Raw genomic sequence first — 19,310 nt, 5'->3', positions numbered from 1 at the left:
ACTTCCAACGACTTGTTGACACCATGCCCTGTCAACACTGGGCAAAAGGAGGCCTGACATGATATCAGGAGGAATCCCATGACTTTTGTCACCTTAGTGTAATCCACAATCAGTAACTGAAATGTAGTAAAGAATACATCTGAAATGAAATTACAGCAAAATAAGTCAACTTACCTCATTGTGAGATGGAAGCTGATCAATAGTCACAGTAAGAAATAATTTCAAGGTTCAGAACAAAATGTTCCATTGTCTGGAGACAGAGGAGCAAGAGACAAGAAGAATAAAGCAATCTTTACTGTCTATATTTATCTATCTCTCTGGTTATGACACTAATTCATCTGTACTTGTTGGTAAGTAATCCCTCTTTCTTAGAAGTTCCCTATTTTGTTGGATTAGACACTTTAATTTTTACTTTTGAAATTTCATTTCACAACTAACCTTACTTTTTAAATTTCATTTCACAATTAACCTACCACTTGCAATATCCAACATATCATTCAACAATCAAAAATATTTCATAAAAAACAGTAGATTGAGGAAGTCTGATAAGCTGCTCTGTGATATCGAATTGATTTTTAAAAATCTGTTTCACTTTCACCCAAAATAAATATCCATGTCAAATTCTTAAATTATATGAGATTATAACAGCTCACCTCACGCTTTTGGAGAATCATTGAATTCTGGCGATTAATATTGAAGATTACTGATCCGCCATTTTGGTATGTAATATTTACTGCCATACTAGTTGAGCGGGAATTGATGTGCTGTGCCAGTTGAGCCAGCGCATGAAGGCCGACAACAGTGTCCTGCAAACCAAGTGGCATATAGCGATAATATTGTTCATAAGTGCAAATGTTTGTAACAAAAGCATCCATAAATACAAAGCTCAACAGATAAGTTCTTGTCCTCTCAATGAAAGAAACAGAAAAAAATAGTATAGTCACACTGACAAATGGTTGTATAATGGTGCATTTATGATATGACTAATTAAAGTCAGGCGTATAAAATATTCTGTGTTCACATTACATCAAATTAGAATAACAAACCTTCAATATACTGATGAAGGCAAAGGTGGTTTTCATCAAAAGTTGGAACTTCTATTCTTATTTGTCACAGCAAGATTATCGAGAATATTTTGTAAAAGGGCATCATTGTGAGAAACTCTACTTCTACTGTTTGTCCTTGATAAGTTGATGATTCTCACAGTGGCTTTCAGGGAAGGCAGGAGGCATGCTTTCCCCTGCATTGGGACTGCCAAGGTGAGAGGAGTGGTGAGGAGAAGGCAGGTCAAGCTGCTTGCTCCTGGCACCAGTACCCTTAATGATGTGCACAGTAATACTCCAAGTCTAGGGGCAGTTTAATGTTGGCAGCACTCAGTGATAAATGAATATCTTTCTACTAGTGACAATTTTCTCCACTTCTGGCGGCACCACTAAAATTGTCAAGTTATTGTGGACAAACAGTATGTGAAGGTCACTGACCACCTGAGGGATTTTTTAGTGTGTGGACATCAGTAAGGACCTGTGATAAAATTAATTAGAATTATATCCTGTACCACACAGTGCAAAAATTCTCTCTCATGTTTGCTACAAGTGGTGGCAATTTTCACAAACTGTCATAATATGACAACAGAAATTATCATTGTATCAGAGTTGAATTTTTTTCTAGACATCAACACACTACATGGGTTATTCAAATATGAAACTTGCTTTGATATTTCTCTTAACAGAAACATAGCCTATTACAAGACAATCTTTTCTATGTTAATACACAGAAACAGGCACTTCTGCATCAACGTTTTATGGTATATGATGAATGATATATACTGGATTGGGCATATATTAAGAAAGAATGACGGACTGATAAAAACAGTTTTAGAAGGTTATGTAGAAGGGAAAAGGAAGCAAGGAAGGAAGAGATTCCAGATACTGGATGACATGACGGACGGTACAACATACAGCAGCCTTAAGAAGGAAGCAATGGATCGCAGAAAATGGAGAGGCAAAGGACCTGCTAATATAGCAGATAACTGATGATGATGATGATATATAGAAAGAAGTCAGTACTCCTTTTTCCTGACTTCTATCCTGTATCTTCATAGGGTTGGTACGTTAATTTTAGATTTGGCAGTGTTAGTGGTTGTGAAGGTGGCTGGATGCCCTTCCTGTTGTCACCCCTTCCCCAAAACCCCTCCCCTGGGAAAGAAGCTGTGTACCCCATCTGTCTGCATTTAGTGTTATCCGTGTAAAGTAAGGGAATGTTTTCTAAATGTCTGTGAATCATGCAACTGAGGTGCAATGTGTGTGGCACTCTGATATTCACCAAAGGGTCTTTCCTTCTCATCCCGTGCAGTAAACCTCCCGTGACCTGCAGTTCTGGGTAACTTTCCGAAAATATACCACTTTTCCTAGGTCTCTCCAGTCCTTTTCCTTCACCCCTCTTCCTTCCCTTCAACCCTTCTGCCTAAAGGAGGAGCCACTGGCTACAAAAGCTTGGCAGTTACAACTGACTTTTATGTGGGTGTTCTGATGCCACTTGGTGAGTAGATTTTTTATCTATCCAACTAAATATTTTTAAAAACAAAGATGATGTGACTTACCAAACGAAAGCGCTGGCACGTCGATAGACACACAAACAAACACAAACATACACACAAAATTCAAGCTTTCGCAACAAACTGTTGCCTCATCAGGAAAGAGGGAAGGAGAGGGAAAGACGAAAGGATGTGGGTTTTAAGGGAGAGGGTAAGGAGTCATTCCAATCCCGGGAGCGGAAAGACTTACCTTAGGGAGAAAAAAGGACGGGTATACACTCGCACACACACACATATCCATCCAGACACATACAGACACAAGCAGACATATTTAAAGACAAAGAGTTTGGGCAGAGATGTCAGTCGAGGTGGAAGTGCAGAGGCAGAGATGTTGTTGAATGACAGGTGAGGTATGAGTGGCGGCAACTTGAAATTAGCGGAGATTGAGGCCTGGTGGATGACAGGAAGAGAGGATATATTGAAGAGCAAGTTCCCATCTCCGGAGTTCGGATAGGTTGGTGTTAGTGGGAAGTATCCAGATAACCCGGACGGTGTAACACTGTGTGGAAAGAGGGAAGGAGAGGGAAAGACGAAAGGATGTGGGTTTTAAGGGAGAGGGTAAGGAGTCATTCCAATCCCGGGAGCGGAAAGACTTACCTTAGGGTGGAAAGAGGGAAGGAGAGGGAAAGACGAAAGGATGTGGGTTTTAAGGGAGAGGGTAAGGAGTGTATTCCCGTCCTTTTTCCCCCTAAGTTACGTCTTTCCGCTCCCGGGATTGGAATGACTCCTTACCCTCTCCCTTAAAACCCACATCCTTTCGTCTTTCCCTCTCCTTCCCTCTTTCCTGATGAGGCAACAGTTTGTTGCGAAAGCTTGAATTTTGTGTGTGTGTTTGTGTTTGTTTGTGTGTCTATCGACGTGCCAGCGCTTTCGTTTGGTAAGTCACATCATCTTTGTTTTTAGATATATTTTTCCCACGTGGAATGTTTCCCTCTATTAATCAACTAAATATTTTGTTAGAAACTATAGATACTTGCCACTGTTCATAATCTTAACAATAAAACAGTGACCAATCAAGAGATTCTTGAAAATCTCACACCATACATTGACACATCAAGGTGGTTGCTTATCCACGTCTTTCAGCGAGCATGGATTTTCAACTGACAAGTAGTGCACGTTGTGAAGACATTTGTCCACAGTTCAAACAATGCTTCAACCATACACAAAATCTTGCACAGAAACACCTCATCATTTTGCATTTTTTGTAGACATCATTTGGAAAACTGTAACTGATTCTGAAAGCAACTGAAATGAAGACGGTGATGCAAAATGCGAAAAGGACAAAATGTGTTTAAACGCAGCAGTCACAGAACACCCACTCACACTTACAGGCTGCCTTGTAATGACATGTGGATAGTGTGTTAGCAATACTAAACTGTTATTTGCATTTCTCTCATCATCTGCCGTTATTTTTCACTGGCATACATTATTTTTCACATTTTCTGTATATTTAAATATGTTTATAATTTTTGGAAAGATAGATTGTGGAGTTTGGCATGATCAATATACCATTCAGCATATAAATGTACTGTTGCCCTAAGAGTTCGGGGATACTCACCCCAAATGAAAACTCTACCCACTTAATAGATGCTGTCATATACATTGTGAACCTCTGAAAAGCTTCGCAGCAAGTTAACTGATCATTAAAACAGCAGAGCACAGATTGACTGGCTTTAAGTATCTACAAACCACATCCGAGTTACTTGTTTGCTTACATTTGGGACAGAAAAGCAGATGTTTGTGTGACCTCTTCACCTGACAGTGGGGTAGCTGTTTATGACACTGTTACCTTGTTATTATTTGGTCAAGTTTCGCACATGTTATGCAGTTCAAATTCCCTTTGAAGTCTCTTTCAAAGACAAAGAAAAAATACATAGTTCCATTGAAAAAGTTGGTATCATAATTTGTCCACTAGGTGCATTAAAACTTAGTCTTAAAATACACCACATTTTCTATTATAACTCGGCAAAGGCTGCGCCTTGATATATTTACTCATCTTGAATATATTTACAGTGTCCTGTCTCAGCTGCCTCCCCCTGTATACTGCAAGCCACAAGACGAGAGAAAGCTGCCAAATTCACAAGTGAGCACTGGAGATAGAACTGTTTGACACCTTCCATGGCTACGGTGCACGGCACAGACACTCAGTTCATTTCACTATAGCTGAATAATCTGGACCACACAGATGAACAATCCATTTCTGAAGTCATTCAGCTTCTCATGGGCCACTGTATCAGAATTCTTAATAAAACTTTCTATGGCTAATTATTTAATTGGATAAATAAAAAATCTACTCACCAATTGGCGACAGAACACACAAAAAACACTGTTGTGACTGGCTAGCTTTCAGAGCCAGTGGCTCCTTCAGGCAGATGGGTTGAAGGGGAACTTCTCCTTCCCCTTTCTCTTCTCCTTCCCCTTCAACCCTTCTGCCTAAAGGAGGAAGCATTGACACCAAAAGCTTGCCAATCACAACAGTCTTATGTGTGTTTTCTGCCGCTGCTTACTGAGTAGATTTTTTATCTATCCAGTTAAATAATTTCAATATAATAGAGGGAAACATTCCATGCGGGAAAAATATATTTAAAAACAAAGATGATGTGACTTACCATACGAAAGCGCTGGTAGGTTGATAGAAACACAAACAGACACATACATACAGACAAAATTCAAGCTTTCGCAACAAACTGTTGCCTCATCAGGAAAGAGGGAAGGAGAGGGAAAGATGAAAGGAAGTGGGTTTAAAGGGAGAGGGTAAGGAGTCATTCCAATCCCGGGAGCGGAAAGACTTACCTTAGGGAGAAAAAAAGGACGGGTATACACTCGCACACACACACACATATCCATCCACACATATACAGACACAAGCTTGTGTCTGTCTGTATATGTGTGGATGGATATGTGTGTGTGTGTGTGCAAGTGTATACTCATACACATATCCATCCACACATATACAGACACAAGCTTGTGTCTGTCTGTATATGTGTGCATGGATATGTGTGTGTGTGCAAGTGTATACTCGTCCTTTTTTCCCCCTAAGGTAAGTCTTTCCGCTCCCGGGATTGGAATGACTCCTTACCCTCTCCCTTAAAACCCACTTCCTTTCGTCTTTCCCTCTCCTTCCCTCTTTCCTGATGAGGCAACAGTTTGTTGCGAAAGCTTGAATTTTGTGTGTATGTATGTGTCTGTGTTTCTATCAACCTGCCACCGCTTTCGTATGGTAAGTCACATCATCTTTGTTTTTAAATACAGTTAAATAATTTCTATGACTAATTTATTCCATTTAACAACCAACCCTTTAAGCCATATACTATCTGATCAATGGTATCTGGACATTCCTGCATAATGTGGAATTGACCTCCAGATGCCATATGGGGCGGACTTGTCAGTATAAAAGGAGATGGGGCAATTTTGTTATCAGTGGAGAACCAGTAACAGCAGAATGGATAAGTCAGGAGAGCTCTGTGACTTTGAAAGTGGACCAGCCATTGGATGTCACCAGAGTAACAAATCCATCAAAGAGATTTCAATCCTCCTAAAGTGGCCACGACAACTGTCGGGGATGCAACTGTGCAGTGGAGATGTGATGGAACAAACACAGTTAAACAGAGAGCAAGCAAACCTTATATACTGGTGGAGAGGGACCATCAAGCATTGCAGAGAGCGGCTTGTAAAAGAATCACACTAAGTCAGCAGATGGAATCATTCGTGAGTTCCAAAGTGCTACCAGCAGTCCAGCCGGTACAATAATTGTGCACAGGGAGTTAAATACCCCACGGCAATCCAATGCAAGGATTTGGGTTTGCCGAATACCTGAAGAATGTGACCTTCCATCGCGTGAAGTGCCAACAGTGAAGTATGGAGGAGGTAGTATAACAGTATGGGGATGTCTCATGGGCTAGGGTGTGGAACTCTTATTGTGATTAAGTAAACACTAATTGCGGAAGGATATGAGCACATTTTACAGCATTGTGTACTGCACACAATAGAGGAGACGGCAATTGTATCAACACGACAATGCACCCTGTCATAAAGCAGCATCTCTGAGACGAAGGTTTGTCGACAATAATAATTACCCCCTTCTCTTCTTTTGGCTGTTGAGGAAGAATGGGTTGCCATTCATCCCCAGACATTCCGACACCCCACCAAAAGTGAACCCAGCACAGTTCAAGGCATCATAAAAGTGAAGGGTGGACACACCTCCCATTTATGTTGACTAATAGGCATCCAGATACTTTTGATCAGTTATATGCGCATATGCTTAAAAGTTTGTCTAGAAAGTTAACTTTCAAGGGCAATTAGCAGAAGTTACAACAGTTTTGTGCTTGTAAGAAAAGTGCACACATGCACGTGCGCACACACGCGCGCACATTTACACTAAACTCTTGCTAAACTGGCCATTCCTCGCACTTATGGATTAGCGGAAGTGCCTAATTGTTGAGAATGTCTAAAATTTAGTATAAACACATACGGATTGTACTTTATCAGATCAAAAGATACATTCATTTTTACAGAAAACTTAGTCCTCGAGTGTGTACAAACATATTAGTGTAAGTCGACAGTCAGTACGAAACACGTTCCACAGTTTTAGTTGTCACCACGATTATACGCGACGGTAGTATGCTTTATCACACAACGGCTTTACAAGCATTTCACAGATCCTGCCACGTTTATGCTTGTTGCATAATGTTCTCCAGGACGACGTCTCCAGCTTTGGCACCAGCAGTTTGAGATATCCTCATGTTCTCTCCTCCTATGTCCTCTTCTTCATCAGTTTCATTGTAACTTTCTTGTGACTTTATGATTACCCCTTTTTTGCTGAAGTTTGGTCACAAGTAGTTGCTCGTTTAACACTGTTGCCAGCAACAATAGTTTTATGCTAAGAACCCCAATTCAATTTACATCTAATTTCGAGTTCCTGCTAGAGATCTAACATAATGTGTTTTCCTTTAGAAGCCACAATAATGCTCCGTAAGGAAAGCCACAATTTCAAAGTGTACAGGAATGTTGAACATTATAGTTAACTAATAACATTACTGCAGACGAAATTTCATAATTGTAGGTGTCATTTCAGGTTGATCGATTAGAAGCTGGAAGTGTGCCAGGTTACTGAGAGGCCGGAATACTGAGGGCCGTATTAGTGAGAGTTTAGTGTATGTGATTGTTGTAAGACAAACAGAATACCTAGAGAAAACCTACCACAATTGAGTCACATATTTAGCATTGTTATGGTGAATTATTAATTTTTCTCCTATGACAACATTTGGGCTGGATAAAAACCTTTACAGGTTTTCTGAGTGTTATATACTGTACCTGTGTAGAGGAAAATCCACCCTCTTCATTCTGTTGTGAAACCAACCATCTCAAAATTGGGAAAGAATCCGCAACATGATTGTTCAATAAGTACGTTAGAAGAGCATAAGATGTCATTTCAACATTTACAGAATTGGGTAGACTATGCCATGGGTTTTTCTCATCCTCTTGACCAAGGGATCTGCTCCACCACTTCATGTCACCTAAAATGAGATAGGCAGAGACTGTGATAACAGGTCACTGTGAACTAATGCAAAACATGAACAAACATAAATGTTACTGAGTAGGAGTTCTGCAGAAAAAAAAGACTGTTGCAGCACAGTGACAAAAAATCAGTAGTCTTCAATCACTATCTGCAAGCAACTACCCCATCACATATGGAGTAATAATAGCAATGGGTTATAAATGGGCACTTAATTTTCCAATCTGTATGACTGGCACAAACCATAGATTAATTTGATGCTAGTTACTCGGATGGTTCCTGCCAATGTAGTTCTTGTGGTTTCTGCTGTTGCTCTTAACACAAAAGGGTGAAGGAAAGGGTCAAGGAAGGGGAAGATGAAATGTAGCAAGGTGCAATAGCTCCACTTCCTTCAAACTAATTCCTTATTTTTATCTTTTATTTCATGCATAATACATATACTATGAATATGTGAAATCTCCAATTTCTTATTCAAGCAGCATTTATCAAAACTTTATTATTCACTTTATAGTTTACAGACTGCTGATGACAGCAGTATAAACACTTCATGTAGAAATATTTTCTTTAATGACATATTCAAAATACATGATTCACTAAAACTACATGCCCTTCAAAATTCAACAACATTAATAACTGCAAGTTTTTCTTTCAAACAATGATGTCAGTTTTCTCAAAAACTTAGTATTTCAAAAGTTATCTTTATTGAAAATTGTCAATTTCTAGAATGTTCGAATCTTAAAATGTAATCTTTTCAAAATCTCTCTATCATTGTTTTGCAACCCTAATTTTTCTGAACCAAAAAATTTATAAATTTATGAACAATACAGGAAAGGATGGGATGCTACTTACCATAAAGATGACAAGTTGCAGACAGGCACAATTAAAAAGACACCTACACAAAGCTTTCGACCACATCCTCCACCATAAAAAGAAAAACACACACCATTCATACACTCAAGCAAGCACACCTCAAGCACACATGACCACCAACTCCGGCAGCACGGGCCACAACTGACATTCTGGCCTGAGCTGTTGCAGTTGGCAGTCAGGTGTGCCTGTCAAGTGTAGGAATGGTGTGTATTTCACTTTTTCTGGTGAAGGCTGTGGCCAAAAGCTTTCTGGAAGCGTTTTTCAATTGTGCCTGTCTGCAACTTAACATGTCATCTTTATAAGCAGCAATCTATCTTTTACTACATTGTTGATACTCCTACCTGGAGTTTCCATTGTTTGACTTAATTTTTGAAACATTCAAATTAGGAAGTTTATGTTTCCAGAAAATTCTTGGCACATTATTGTGGACCCAAGTGATGCCAAAACTTCTGAGTTAAGTCAGTCAGCAGCTAGCGTTCAAAGAATCAAGTTACTAAGTTAGACTGCATCCAGTAGTCATTATGTACACTTCCAAATTGGTCAGTTGGCAGCTAATATCCAAAGAGAGCTGTTTCTGTGCTAGCCAGTCAGTTGCAGAGAATTGCAGTTTGGGGGGTTTGGGGGGATTGGGGTGGCGGGGGCCTTGGTGCTTGGTTCCTATTTGAGCTAGGGCAATGGGGTGAAAAGTTTTTGGTTTATCCAGACAAGTGGCCATCTGTATAGCCATTCCAACATCTGTCTTACTATAGCTATGTTACAGAATATTAAGCAAGGTTTAAATGATGAACCGGAGCTGGCGTCCAGGCAAATTGTGTGAATCGATTAATTCCTTTCCCAAAAGACTTTAACTGGGCTGAAATTAATGCTTAGCTAATGGCACCATTTGTATAGACACCATTAGGATTTCATGTGCAAAAACAACCACCCTCTTGGGATTGTACATGCAAATACAATCATCTTAAATAACACCAGGCCAGAATGAGAATGACTGTTCAAATTTGGTCCACCGGTGTATCGAACATGGTCTAGGTAAGTTTAGCTTTGATTGGATTTTATGTGAAAAAAAAAAACACATTTTTTGGGAGGTTTTTGAAGTGCACCATTTCCATACTTTAAGCTAATGCGAATCAAATCAAACTTTGCAGAAAGGCAGATAAATAGATAAAGTCAAAATGAAAACTTTTTATCCCATAATCTTTATTCACTGTCGAAGTTCAGCTAAATGTAGAGCATAAAATTCATTCTTATATGAACTGAATGTGCAGAAATGATTTAAAGTGAATCAAATAAACAAAAAATGCATTCTTACGAAAATACTGATTTAAATGTGTGAAGCTGACAGATAAGTCAAAAAGATAATTCCCTTCTTTTACATCCCTGACTCTGCCCAGGACATACCGTATTTACTCGAATCTAAGCCGCACATTTTTTTCCGGTTTTTGTAATCCAAAAAACCGCCTGCGGCTTAGAATCGAGTGTAAAGCAAGCGGAATTCTGAAAAATGTTGGTAGGTGCTGCCACAAATAATTTCTGCAATCGAATATATGTAGCTTTACACAGGCATGCTTTGCAGCCACAAAGATAAATACTGGCGCCAAAACCTTTGCGTCGGTAAATAAATTTAAAAAAAGGTGGAAGACGAGCTTTTTTCTCTGCCCCGAGTTTCGACCTCTGTATTTTTATACATTATCCAACGAAGTAAAAAAAAATTCCGTATTGTTCATCTTCGAATGTAGCAGCATTTCAATGTACTACGAAAATCTGACTGGCAAGACTGTTGCGGATGTTTGTCAATATGGCGAACTCTACGTACTGAATTTTTCCCTACCTGTGAGAAGAGACGGTTGCTAATAGGAACTTTTATGGATCGTGAATCACATGCAGTATTCTCTTCACCATAAGAATAATATGAATATAAACATTTTGCCATGTATTGTTTCATGTTTGCTGCTATCTCATTTAAATCCTGTCTGCCTAATAAACTACAAGACAACAGCAAACAAGGAAGAATATACATATCATGTCATGTTTATATTCGTATTATTCTTATGCCTAATAGTGACACAGTCAGACATGAAGCACGGCAGTTGATTAGATTTTTAAATCTAAGATGACTCTAATTTCTGTGCAGAATGTAATGTACTAAAGAGGCACCTGCAAAGATTTTGAAACGGAGAAAATTTTTCGCTAAACTCTCGTTCAGAACATTTTCTATCATACGCAGTCTATTATTTGGTTCTTGTTGATCATTATCAAAGAAAGCAGGAGTGTTAAGTAACAACAAATAGCAGTCTCTTGCCATTGTTTCGCTAATGAGATGATTTCTCTCCTTTTTTTTTTTGAATTGTAAGCGGCGGTAGCACGCACAAAAGCAAGCCATGCCGCGAGTGGCCACAGGTCGTAAACACTCATTATCTGAACGTGACAAACAATGCATGACACAGTACAGTAATGCATTTTCAGCCTAGAGTGATGTAAACACCTATAACAAAGAGAACGGTACTTATCAGATCAACGAAAAATAAGCAATCAATTCAAACCAGACGAAGCACGTGAAAAAGGAAGGGTACCCGTATAAATAGGGACGGAGCGCCTGACCCATACCAATGGCTACCTGGTAAAGCTTAACTGCTAAGCTTATGACTCGAACCAAACTACTGTAGCTGTATTGTCATTCATTCGACCTAAATTGTGTCTCATATTACAATGGACCAACTTTGTTTCGATTTGGAAGTGCGGCCTAAAACTTTTCTCTCCCCTTGAATTTTGAGTCTCAAATTTCAGGTGCGGCTTAGACTCGGGAAAATTTTTTTTTTCCTTTATTTCGAGTCTCATTTTTCAGGTGCGGCTTAGATTCGAGTGCAGCTTAGATTCGAGTAAATACAGTACTCACTTCTTTGTACTATGATAGGATCATTTTCAAATCTGGTTTAAGTTACATATACTTCAAGTCATGACCTGGTGCACATCTGATTCATCTGTTGCTTGGACATCTGAGTAATTATGAAATGCTACATGTTAACTTTTGTTAGGCTACTCATAGCTTATGTAGTTTACCGCTCTGAGTTGTTACATAATATGTTACAAGCAATTTGATCCGCCAGATCAGGGGTGCTCAACCGATCGATTGCGCTCAACCAGTTGATTGCCATGGCTTTATGAGTCACTCCTTCAAAACCTTTGCCTGTGATTGGTTTAAATGAGCTTTTTTTTGTAAAATATCAATTCATTGTTATGCACGGTTTTTGTATATGGTAAATCTGACAACACTGTCTCCACCACCTCTTTCATCTCCATCTACAGTTCACTGCCTTAAACGCTCATGCCAAGCAACAGCTTTATTCGTGCATTTAAGATTACTACTTGCAAATGGTAAGTTAACGCATTGACGCATTGTGAGTGGGGGTTGTAGTGAGCAGAGAGAGTGCTCAGGGCTTGCTATGGGATGATGTGCAGTGAGGGGTTGGGGGGGGGGGGGGGGGGGGGGGACCAAGCTCCACATCCAGTCAGCAACACAGACCTCTGTTTCCAAGCTTCCACGAAACAAGAATGTGTATGACAAAGGTAATGATCAGTTAAAGACTTTGTGTTATTGAAACTGAGATTGCTAATTGCATTGACATGTCAAATAAGTGTTTTATGTCATGTTGGTAACGCTAGTTCCCACATAGTCAAACACTGAAGTGAAGCAACATTAGGCCCAGCTAGTACTTAGATGGGTGACCGTTCGGGGACAACTAGGTGCTGTTGACTTCAAGGACACAGAAGTCGTGCCCAACTGGAAGTCTTGCAACACGCAAAGTGCCACACAAGATTTTTTCCTGCTTCATCACTCATTTTCGAAACAATTGCGATCAAAATAGTGCAACAACCAACACATGCCACAGTGACATCACAGCTCAGTGATAATGCACTCAACACTGGCAATGGTATGCTGCACAGTTGGCAAACAAACCTCTCCAAACCACTGCAGAGTGTTACCAATCTGAACTAGACAGTCCATACATCAAGTTGTAGTTCTCACTTAGTATCGTGTTCATGAAAAAGGAGTGCACCTACACACAGGAAAACATACCGCTTTTAAACTGCGTGAGAAGAAGAGATATTTGTTACAATGCATAAGGATAGGTGTAAATGTTTGATATGTAATGCTACTTTAGCCACACCTACAAAGGGAAATATTGAATGGCATTTTAGAAAAGTTCACAAAGACTTTGAATCATAATCAGCTGTTGGTAGTGAGGTGTGAGGACTACAAAACTTTCTTATGCTGTGAAGATAACTATTGGAAATCAGTGACTGTGACAAACTACCATAACAATGTCATGAGACATACATATGAGGAAGCAATATATCAGTTGACTCTTTTGGAACTTTTACTTTCTGAACTTCAAACAGCAAATCCCACTGTAATATCCCATCTGGCACCAGAGTTGGAAGAGTTGGATGAGCATATCCACAATGATTTGACACTGTTATGAAGAGCTCTGTTTTTGTTTGGATAGTTTCTATTTTCTCTATCAATCTTAAATAATATGCATCCCAGAATGATGGCTAACATTCAAGTATCGGCCGAATAAGGGTAAGCACTCTCATTTGTGGGGAGGACTCTTCCAATAACTAACTGTCTGGCAGTTGTGTTTCCTGTGATTAGTTTTATGTACTTGTTCCACTTTAAATTGATCCATATGCATACTATCAGATAAACGGACACAGCTTTTTCTGATGATTGTCCAGCAAAAGTGTAACTAAACAACAACAGGGTATATATGTGGACAAGAAAAAAAAAATTACCAGATTTTTCCCAGATTTTGCAGTTAAAAATACACTTTTTTTCCAGGCAAAAATACACTTTTTCCCAGTGAAAGTACTTTTTTCCCCCCTTGATACATGACAATATACGAGGGAGGATCCAATATAAATGTAATTTTTGTTCCTGAACAGCAACAGTTGGTAGGACTGGCCTCACGCTTCTGCTACGCTAAGGCAGGACCATTAGAAGTGAGGAGAGTGTGTAGTTAGATATTTCCCACTGTTTCATCAGTAATGTTCATGATGTCTGAGTAACAGGTGCACCCCTCCATCGCGCAATGCATAATTATTAAATTTCTTGTTCGTGAAGGAGTTTTCAGCAGTGGAAATTTGCCAAAGATTGATTGCACAGTTTGGTGATAAAACATTATCAAGGACACTTGTTTTTGTCTGGCATAAATAGTTCAAGGAAGGACAAGAACTTGAGGAAAATCAGCACCAGGATCGCTGCCAGACCAGCATTACAGACAAAAACATTTGTGAAGTTGAAGAGATTATTGACAACAATCGACGGGCGAGAGTATCAGAGATTGCACAAAAAGTCGGAATCAGTTGTGGGAGCTGTCAAGCAATTATCACAAATGACCTACAGTTCTGTAAAGTGTGTTCCAGATGGGTCCCTAAACTTTTGACCGAAAATCTGAAGTTGAGATGTTTGGAGGTCTGTCAGAGACTTACAGCAAGGTTTGTGGAAGAAGTTGATGCATTTTTGAGTCAGATCGTCACCTGCAATGAAACATGGCTTCACCACTACACTCCAGAATCCGAACAGACAGTAAGGAGTGGCAGAGGAAAGGGGAGGCAGCACCAGTGAAAGCCAAGACTTGACTGTCAGCTGGCACGGTTCTTTCGACTGTTTTTTTTCCGATCAGTGAGGCAATTTGCTGATCGATTTTTTGCAGGAGTGACGCACAATCAATGCTGTTTACTACTGCGAACTGCTGAACAAGGTGAGAGTTGCATATTGCCGCAAAGACGAGACCAATCAATTTGACAGATCATCCTCCTCCAAGACAATGCGTGACCCCATACTGCAACTCTTAACTGTCTCCAAGGTACAGGATATGCACTGCACTACACTTGATCATTCTCCTTAAAGCCTGGAGTTATCGCCCTGCAATTCCCATTTATTCGGACCGCTTAAAGAAGCTCTAGGAGGGCAACGATTTGAAGATGACGAGAATGTGGAAGATTTCGTGTGCAACTGGCTGGAGACAGGACCCAGTTCTTTTTATGATGAGTGCACCAAAACGCTGTCCAAATGCTGGGACAAATGCATTTCCAAAGCAGGACACTATGTGGAAAAGTAAATTATAATTGCCTTGAGTTTTTCAATAAATGAATTTAAATAAAAAATAAAATTCCGTTTATATTTTATCCGACCTCGTACGTTCCCTCAGATCTGTAAAACTTATGAATCCTTTGAATGGTAATTGTTCTATACACCAGCATAGAACTTTGTGGCTCTTTAGGAAATGAAACAGGGGTGAGGTGGGGTGGGGGTGGGGGGGTGGGGGGAGTTTTTGGAAAGACCTCCGATGCGTGGTAACATATACACTGCCTATTTTCGTCTTACAAAAGTACAAAAATGAAGTCCACCAAATACAGCACAGTAGCTTCCAAAACACTGGTTGCACAGTGTGCTTTTTATGTCAGCCAATCATAGCTCTGGTCCCATAATGACACCAGATGTCCAGAACACAGGCAACATGATGTAGTCAGCCAATAGCATTAAGTGTTCAGTAGGAAGAACACACAAATGGGAAAAATTAATGCTTTAAATTAATACATATACAGTATGGCTGCATGAAAAGCTAAGCTTTCTCATATAATACTGGTCATAAGAAAATTTTGTTGTTTTTTCCCCGAGGGTGTAGTTAGGCAGGATCCTGAGAGCACATCTAAAATTGCAGCAGTTGAATATTTCTGATAATTTCACTGCTAAGCACCAAACATTTTGTGGGTTACATGGCTTAATGCATGTTCCATCAAACACTTCAACTACTCCATAGAAAATCCAATTACTTGTGAAATTTCCGAAGAACTCGCCTCACACTTTTTCTGCGCATAATTATACTTTTTTCCATCCTTAATGCATAATCTGTGGTCTATGAAAGAACTAACTTAAACATGAAAAACCAAAATGAAGCTTGGGTGGTTCTTGTGTGTGTGTGTGTGTGTGTGTGTGTGTGTGTGTGTGTGTGTGTGTTTTACTCTATAAGATATATCAAGCACAAATGTACCAGTCAAATTTTAAATAATGGCATTAATGGCTGATCTTCTGGGCTTGAAATTTTTCTGAGTGGCTAGCCCTAAGGTGTTCAATTTTGAATGAGAGTCAAACAATTCATGAATTAAAAAATTCATTGAACATTCTCACATGTAACACAATTCATGTGGAAAAAAAAATTACTTTCAAAGTAACGCTTCTCAAACCTCAATTTGAAATATTTTCCTGTGACCTGCTAGAAATGTAAACAGTTGTAATGTCACACTCATTGAATGCACTTTGTTGTATTGTATAGTCTCCATCCTAAAGCCTTTCGACACATTTTGCTGTTGTGTGTGCACCGTTTTGTCACTATAAATGGCACATTTCCCTTGCAACTAAAGTTTTACTTTGGTATTTTTCCTCATTTATGTTTTTTGCTGTAGTATTATTCTGCAGTAGTGGGCTAAAGTAAAATTCTTTGTTACAGTATCATTTCTTACCAGGCAAATTTACAAAACTTTAACTGAAAACTAAAACTAAAATTTCTGGAATTCTAAAAAGTTGTTGGGTTTCTCCCAGATTTTTCCTCGATGAACAATTTTCCCAGGGTGTATACAGCCTGGATAGCAAATCTTTGGGCTCATTTATGTGTAATACGCTACATTTGTTTAAGCTAGAGGTCAACTGCCAGTCCCTGCAGTCTTCTGCAGGTCTTTCTGCATTTTGCTATAATTTTCTAGCAATGAAACTTCTCTGTATACAAAAACATCTGTGAACAGCCTCATGCAGTTTCAGACATATCCATTAGGTAATTTATACCAACTGCCTCTCCTAATAGTCATCAGGTTCATTTTCTCTGATATTTCAAAATATATTTGAAATTTCATTTTTGCAGTATGTAGTTGCAGCAACCCCAAGCAAATATTCTTCATCACGTCTTTCACTGAAGCGCAGTTTCAACAGAAAGCGTCAGTTTGTTTCCCATTAGGAGCAAAATTATTTTTAAACCAGATTTTACATGCCCATTCGATAGAACAGTCTGTTTCGTCGGTACGTGTTAAAAGTGACATTGAAAAATAAAGTATAACCAGTACTCCAGCAGCAACCAAGCAGTGCGTCTGCGCGGTGGTAGCATCAGCGGTGACCGAGGTGCTGCTCATTCACTGCTGGAACACTGGTTTGATCTCCGTGTTTCGCTGTCCCTGTTAATACGTATCAAAAAAACAATAGCGCACTACACCCATTCAGAACCATTCTATTGAATAAGCACATAAAATTCCACTTTAAAAATAATTTTGTCTGTAATGGGAAACAAACAGACACTTTCCGTTGACAATTGGGCGTCGCATGAAAGACTTGATGAGTAGTATTTTTTGAGGTAGCTCCAGCTATATATTGCGAAAATGAAATTGCAGAGAAAATGTGCCTGATAACTCTTGGGAGGGACACCCTGTACATAAAAATCACTGATAACACAGCTTCTTAGCTCTGAAGGACATTGTATAATGGTACAGCCTTCCCCAGGACTCATATGAAATGTTCAATATCACTTTTTTTTTATACGCATCCAGATAGTTATCAGACAATTCAGTGCTTCCTGAGGCCTTATACGTGTGCACTCTGTCCTATATGATAAAAAACTTGATATTCATTGCGAAGGTATGTTCCATATTAATTTAGTACCAATCAACTGCTCAATGCGTAAAAAACACACAAATCCTATAATGTCAGATGAACGCAGTCTCCTTGCATCAATATTATAGAAGATTTGCCAGTTTCTGTTTACAAACCTGAGCCACATGCGTCAGAATATAATGTTTCAACGAAAGTAATCAATTTTTGAAAATGTATTGTAATTGGACAGGTAAAAACTCTATTCCCCAAGCAGCGGCAAGAAAACACAGTTATAAAGATATAGAAATTTGCAAGCTTCTGGAGCCAGTGGCTCCTCCTCCTGGCAAAAGGGTTGAAGGAAACCTCACCAGTCCCTTTCTATCACCCCTCTTCCTTCGCCTTCCACCCTTTTGCCAGTGTGTTCTCCCAACTCTGCTTGGTGAGTAGATTGTTTTGTTTTTTAGGTGTCACACAAATCCACTTTGTTTTTACTGACAGTACATGAAATAGAGATCAAAGTTGCAAACATTACAAAATAGAAACTGATGTCAAAGCATGAACTCAGTAGTGTATAAACACTTATCATAAAGACAAGCATTCAGTGAAGATGTGGAATTATAACAAGTTATCTTAAAAGCAAAAAACTGTTGGGAAACATCAACTGAAGTAATTCTGACAAACTAAAAATTTCAACTGTGTTATGTTAAAGAATCTTGCTCTGCATAACTCTTACCTTCAGTCTTAGCCCTACTCTCTAGAATGTTGAAGGCAGCATCCTTGGCAGTATGGTCAGCAAGGTGGAGTGCATATGCCGTTATAGCTATGGCATAAGTGTCGTTGATGCTATCTATGTTCCGCACAATGTACTCCACTGCCTTGTTGATGGTGTTGTGATACATCTGCCTGTATCTCTGCTAAAAGAATACAGAAAATACTGTACTTCCATATTCATTCCAATTTGTGTGCAAGGAACATAAAAATGAGAAAGAGAAGGTTTAAGGAGAACACTTTCAATGAGACAGAATAGTGGTCACTGAGCATATCCAAATAACGAAAGTAATAATAAAGTTTTTATTTATCTCATTAATTGTGTGTCACTCTCTCCTGATGTTACAACAAGAAGGGTATAGTGAAAGCTCTCAAAACTGCACTCAAAGCTTGAGGGTCAAAAAATGAACTATTGTTTCAGGTTATGAATTAAGACATGCTGATACCAGAGAAAGCACAATACAAGAGAAAATAAGATAAACAGAAAAATGGACAGTAGATGTAGACATACGAGAAATGAAGACATGAAACTATGTTTTGTTAGAAACAGAATACCAGACCAGGAAGGATTGAGACTATAGGAAATGTAAGGCTATTTTAACCATTTTTCCTTCATCTTCTATAACATTGTTTGCACTACAAACAGGCATCTGGCTCAACATCATTCAGCTGATTTGTAAACAAATAACATTTTGCGCAGGTTTTGTCACTTTCTGAATCAAAACTGAATCACTTATTGCTAAAGGGGGAGAACTCCTCAAAAGTTGAAAATGCAGATTTTGTCAGTTTAGGTTTCTTGAGACATAGATGCAGTTATTGGAACTGAAATGGGATGCCATCTTTGTTTTGCTGCTTGTAGAGAGTGGATTTAAATTCGTAATTTTTCTAATAAGTGACAACACCAGGAGAGAAGAAACTTCTAAAGT

The 19,310-nt window shown here is 39.1% G+C and overlaps 1 protein-coding gene across 5 annotated transcripts in view; it reads right to left on the bottom strand.

Moving 5' to 3' along the window:
• Positions 1–19,310, bottom strand: part of LOC124595959 (CD109 antigen-like) — a 242,483-nt gene that overhangs the window by 30,914 nt on the left and 192,259 nt on the right. For 3 of the 5 annotated variants that reach the window (XM_047134889.1, XM_047134885.1, XM_047134887.1), the window contains 3 exons: positions 18,350–18,530; positions 7,907–8,109; positions 654–806 (listed from right to left, as the gene is read on the bottom strand). In XM_047134889.1, the coding sequence (XP_046990845.1) occupies positions 654–806; positions 7,907–8,109; positions 18,350–18,530 (537 nt within the window). The remainder of the gene's footprint in view (positions 1–653; positions 807–7,906; positions 8,110–18,349; positions 18,531–19,310) is intronic. The other 2 variants (XM_047134890.1, XM_047134888.1) reach the window with 1 other exon arrangement.

This window comes from Schistocerca americana, chromosome 2 (assembly GCF_021461395.2).
Source record: "Schistocerca americana isolate TAMUIC-IGC-003095 chromosome 2, iqSchAmer2.1, whole genome shotgun sequence".
Classification (NCBI taxonomy): Eukaryota; Metazoa; Arthropoda; class Insecta; order Orthoptera; family Acrididae; genus Schistocerca; species Schistocerca americana.
Note: the sequence above shows the minus strand (reverse complement) of the source record. Positions and strands in the feature narration are given on the sequence as shown.